At 39.1% G+C, this 6,000-nt stretch overlaps 1 protein-coding gene across 2 annotated transcripts in view; it reads left to right on the forward strand.

The window, feature by feature from the left end:
* Positions 1-6,000, forward strand: part of Rspo3 (R-spondin 3) — an 87,767-nt gene that overhangs the window by 37,354 nt on the left and 44,413 nt on the right. For both annotated transcript variants that reach the window (XM_059272607.1, XM_059272608.1), the window contains exon 4: positions 643-840. In XM_059272607.1, the coding sequence (XP_059128590.1) occupies positions 643-840 (198 nt within the window). The remainder of the gene's footprint in view (positions 1-642; positions 841-6,000) is intronic.

The raw sequence follows: 6,000 nt of genomic DNA on the forward strand, positions 1-6,000 counted from the left end.
AGAGCTTGGCAGTGGTGGCACACGCCTTTAATCCCAGCACCAGTGAGGCAGAGGCTGGTGGATCTCTGTGAGTTCAAGGCCAGCCTGGTATATACAGCAAGTTCTAGGACAGCCAGAGCTGTTACAGAGATAAATCCTGTCTTGGAAAACCAAACCAAGCAAACAAAATAACTTCATCAGGGGTTCTAGGGTAGGGTCCAGCATCCTGTGCTTTATTGTGCTTTCAGATAATTCTGAAATCTGCTAAAGTTTAATTCTCTAGTTGATAATCCCAATATCCCCCAAGCTCTATTAAGTATCACACGAAAATGATAGCAGTGCTATGAAACTGACAGAGCATTAACCCATTGTGAGTAGTTATGTTAGTGCCTGGGTTAGCCAGGTCCACGGCAGAAAGCCAATCCAATGTAAGAAGGGATGGACCCAACAACATGTGTACTAGAAACATCCTACTTCTCCCCTTATTTGTATTATCTTGTCCAACTTTGATATGCAGAATTTCTCCTAGAAACTTAGATGTATTGAGGATATACGGGTTTTTTTTAATCATCGTTGTTGTTGTCTACTTGTTTGTTTCATTAACAATCCTGCCTGTGCCTGTGAGCCTGCGAGCCAGCTGAGACTGTGTCTGTTTGGTTTCAGTGCACTGTGAGGCCAGTGAGTGGGGACCCTGGAGTCCATGCATGAAGAAAGGAAAAACATGTGGCTTCAAAAGAGGGACTGAAACCCGGGTCCGAGAAATACTACAGCATCCTTCCGCCAAGGGTAACCTGTGTCCCCCAACCAGCGAGACAAGGACGTGTATAGTACAAAGAAAGAAGTGCTCAAAGGGAGAGCGAGGTACCGACACACTGACTTCTCTGAGCCCTCACAGCTTGATCCGTATTTCACTTTATAGCTTTATATGGGATATTGAGCAGTATTCCTCATGTCCATAGCTCTAAAATGTGTAGAGAAAGAACATCATGGCTCTGAGTTACAGATTACAGATATGATATGTTTTTTAGTATGGAACCTGATCTTGGAACTTTAGAGTATGATAAATGAACCTCATTTTAAGAGACTACTGTAAAAGCATTTGGGCTTGATTTTTTTTCCCTGTGATCTGTCTCATTAATGCGTAGGAACTTTTGGAGAGTTTCATAAACACCAGGTGAACATCATCTGGTGGAAGACCAGAACAAAGGGACACCCCCTACCCACACATTCCCTTCACAATTGCTTACAAATTAAATTGGTGCCAATGATTCTAAGTTTCAGATTTGAAGCAAAGGACCAAGACAACTGGGACATTCTGTCCCAAGTTGCTTTTATATACTTCATACAAGGTTGCAGAACCTTTTAGCTCAGTATGATGTGTGTCAGAATGTGTTAAAATCTTGTAAGTACCAAGGAGAAATTTACCTTGCATGTAGGGCATGAGTAGAAATAAACTTCATTTAGAAGAACTGCAGTTGCTGATTTTTAAATTGTCATTTTCTCATATTTCTCAATCACACTCCCAGTGCCACTGCCTACAAATATGTTGTGTATCTTTAAGTAATTATAGGTAATCTGATAAGCCTGCAAATGACCCTCTCAATTAGCTAATTGACAGGAGCTGGATACCTGTGCAGCTGAACTTCCTTAGCTTATTTCAGTCATTTCCTCACTTATTCATTCAACATGCTTTTATTAAAAAAAACTCTTACTTCTGTGGCCACACATTATGCTAATCCCCAGAGATTCACAGCTAAGTAGGATCCTCTCGAAGAGTACTCTGAAGTTAAACTCAAAGTCCAGTGGGAAGCTAAGACATTTAGGCAGATGGTCACAGTATCATATAGTAAAGGAGTTTCTAAGTCCAGTGGGAAGCTAAGATGTTTAGGCAGATGATCACAGTATCATATAGTAAAAGAGTTTCTTGGTGACATCAAGGAGGACACTACAAACATGAACATTGTTTATAGGAAAAAGAACTTGGGTCACCTGAGCTTTGCAAAATACTTTCTATTGTATCAGGAGAATTAGTTGGCTACCATGAAAATGTTTGGAGACTTCCAGTACCATTGTAACTCAATACATAAGAGTACTAAAATTTTTGAAGATATGGGTTATGTTAAAGAGAACATCAAACTTTTGTGAATTTGTAAGAGGTTTTGATTAAAATTTAGCTTCAGGAATGAAAATTGGCTAGGGAAAAAGGTCTTTTTAGCATTTGTTAGCAATTAATTCAAAACATCTTAGATTTTAAAAGTTGGCTTTGGAAGTCAACTGTTTGAGCACTCTGTTGGTATGCACCCACTGCCGCATGGCTACTTCTGTTTACTAAATGGTCTTGAAATTTAATAAGCTACATGTGGCCTTTAACCATATTCCTTCTATAAAGTCCACAGTATTAATCAGTATTTTGTACATTCTCCTTTAAAAATACAAATGAAGGAACACTTACTCCATAAAAGTTAAGTTATTATCTTTCCTCTTTTATATGAGAATATGTTCTTCTAAGATACTTTTTCTTGCACCTGTCATAAACATTGATGTCATAAATGTCACTTCTTAAAGCTAGCAACTAAAAGAGAAGTTATGCTATAAAGATGTTTGAGCAGCAACCTGTAACTTGAGTTCACTTAAAATTTTGATCTTGATCTTTGTCCCACCCTTCTGAGGATACAGAAACTCTTTACACTTAAAAACAGAAAATGTTATACAATTAGACCAATATAAATGTTTTATTATGTTTCAGATTTGATTGTGGATCCCCTGTAATGGGATTTCTAGTCTCATTTCACTTTTTCTTACTCTTCATTTGTATTTCAATGTGTTGGTTTCATTTCTTAAGGTGGATTGAAAATGTAAGGAAGGTATAAAACTACACTCTTAATTCATTACCTCCATGACACTTTCCTTAACTTCTTTTAATATCTACTTATCTAATATCTTGTCAACAGTAAGAAGTCAAGAAAACAAGTAGCTGTGATCTGTGTATACATACCCTAAATCAGCTATGTAGGAAACGGGAATCTTACCCAAGTCCTCACTTGGGCTTAGATACACATTTATGAAATATGAGTGGTACACCAGGAAGCATTTTTAAATGTAAATAGTAAGCATAAATACTTTGAAAGGAAGGATTCCAGCAGGCTAAGTAGACTAGAAGATATGTGACCTAATGTTTCTGGATGAGCTGATCGTTTTCTTATCATAGAAGAGTGAACAAAAGAAACCTTCAGGCAGTTAAGAGATAAGCACTGTAAAATGACAAGGACAGGATCTACCCTCTAGCATAGCTATCTACTGCTTAATTGCTCTGATTTTGGAATTTAGAGAGCCATAAAAATAGGAAGGGTTTTTTAATTGTATAGCTGCGGCACTGAAAGACAGTGAAGCAAAAGACCAGGTCTCTGCTATAAAGTGCATCCTCAAGTCTTGATTTGAAACTTGCATCTGCGATCTGCCCGAGAGGGAAACAATGAACAGAGGTAGATCACTCTTATTTAGAATAGGTGCAGAACTTGTTTTCAGGATTTTTTTTCTACTGTGTTCTAATTACCAAAGGCAGAAGTTCCAGGGAAGAATGATAAGATCCAGAAATGGCTCTCCAAGAAGCATTCAAAACGTTAAATAGAAGGAAATAGTTTCTAGATACAGAATGGATTGTGTTTTGAAAATATACAAAATCTTTTACACACGTGTTTTGCTTACTCCCATTTTTCTTGTGCTCTATGGGAAATGAGGCTAAGGATGTATTTTTGTAGTCCCAATTCCTAATTATAACCAAGTGTACTATTTGTTTACAATTTGGGATTATCTTCCTTTATCTGCCATGCTCTTCTTTTCTAATCAGCTTTGAATTATTCATAAAGTGCTTTTAAAAGCTACTACCATTAGAATGTTTCTCTGTCTTGAATGTTTATCAACTTAATTACATATTTAAAGTGTTAAAAATACAAGATTTATTCTAAAAGGTTATATAGCCAATCATATAGACTTGTAGCATATAGATATTAAAACTATATATTGAAATAGTAAACAAAGAAATCATGCACTTTCAGCGGCAGTCAGTCCACAATTATTGACTTTTTGATATGCTTAGTGTAACCTTCTCAAGAGAAATGAAACAGTATGCGTATGTGCCTGCATTTGATGTAAAGCAGTGTGTGTGTGTCTGTGTGTGTGTGTGTGTATGTGTGTGTGTGTGTGTGTGTGTGTGTGTGTGTGTGTGTGTGTGTTGGAAGGAGGATCAATGTGTTTCTTATTCAGCTGTACATTCCATCAATTTATTGTAAAGATAGTGTTTAGGGAAGTTAACAAATAATAAAGGCAATTCTTTGTTTAACTTGTGAGAAAGATTTTGACTAATTGGAGGTGTCATGTGATCATGGGATAGAAGAGAGAAGACATGGACAAACTGGATCAGGGGTGTATCTTCTCTAGAGATGAATGAGCACCCACTCCATCTGAGAAACAAAAAGGAACTTTTTAAACAGAACAAAATATCTGGAGGCCCTCCAGGGAAAAAAAATGGTGTAGAATTATCATACCATCATCTTAGCTGAAAAAACTGTAGATGGCCTGTCTCTTCTCAGTCATTTAAAAAGATGTAAAGCACTATATGTAAACTACATGAAAGAAGATATGTTACACGTTAACTTCTTTTTTTTTTTTTTTTTTTTTTTTTTTTTTTTTTTTTTTTTTTTTTAATTTTTATTTTGCAATACAATTCAGTTCTACATATCAGCCACAGATTCCCTTGTTCTCCCCCCCTCCCGCCCCCCTCACCTTCCCCCCAGCCCGCCCCCCATTCCAATCTCCTCCAGGGCAAAGCCTTCCCCACAGACTGAGATCAACCTGGTGGACTCAGTCCAGGTAGGTCCAGTCCCCTCCTCCCATGCTGAGCCAAGGGACCCTGCATAGGCCCCAGGTTTCAAACAGCCAACTCATGCAATGAGCACAGGACCCGGTCCCACTGCCTGGATGCCTCCCAAACAGATCAGGCCAATCAACTGTCTCACCCACTCTGAGGGCCTGATCCAGTTGGTGACCCCTCAGTCATTGGTTCATATTTCATGTGTTTCCGTTTGTTTGGCTATTTGTCTCTGTGCTTTATCCGACCTTGGTCTCAACAATTCTCTCTCATATAAACCCTCCTCATTCTCGCTAATTGGACTCCCAGAGATCCACCTGGGGCCTAGTCATGGATCTCTGCCTCCAGATCCATCAGTAGTTGGATGAGGTTTCTAGCACGACAATTAGGGTGTTTGGCCATCCCATCACCAGAGTAGGTCAGTTCGGATTGTCTCTCGACCATTGCCAGCAGTCTGTTGTGGGGGTATCTTTGTGGATTTCTGTGGGCCTCTCTAGCACTTTGTTTCTTCCTATTCTCATGTGGTCTTCATTTACCATGGTCTCCTATTCCTTGTTCTCCCTCTCTGTTTTTGATCCAGCTGGGATCTCCCACTCACCCAAGCTCTCTTTCCCTCGACCCTCGCCCTTCACTACCCCCACTCCTGTCCAGGCTGTTCATGTAGATCTCATTCCATTTCTCTGTCGTTGGGCGATCCCTGTGTCTTTCTTGGGGTCCTGTTTTCCAGGTAGCCTGCCTGGTGATGTGAGTAGCAGTCCAGTCATCCTTGTTCCACATCTAGTATCCTGTTATGAGTGAGTACATACCATGTTTGTCTTTCTGAGTCTGGGATACCTCACTCAGGATGATTTTTTCTAGATCCATCCATTTGTCTGCAAACCTCATGATGTCATTGTTTTTAAGAATCCTGTACAATAAAACAACCTCTGGAGGCATCACGATCCCTGACTTCAAGCTGTACTATAGAGCTACAGTAATAAAAACAGCTTGGTACTGGCATAAAAACCGACATGTGGACCAATGGAATCGAATTGAAGACCCTGATATTAATCCGCACACCTATGAACAAATAATTTTTGACAAAGAAGCCAAAAGTGCACAATGGAAAAAAGAAAGCATCTTCAACAAATGGTGCTGGCAAAACTGGATATCAA

Source organism: Peromyscus eremicus, chromosome 8b (genome assembly GCF_949786415.1).
Source record: "Peromyscus eremicus chromosome 8b, PerEre_H2_v1, whole genome shotgun sequence".
Classification (NCBI taxonomy): Eukaryota; Metazoa; Chordata; class Mammalia; order Rodentia; family Cricetidae; genus Peromyscus; species Peromyscus eremicus.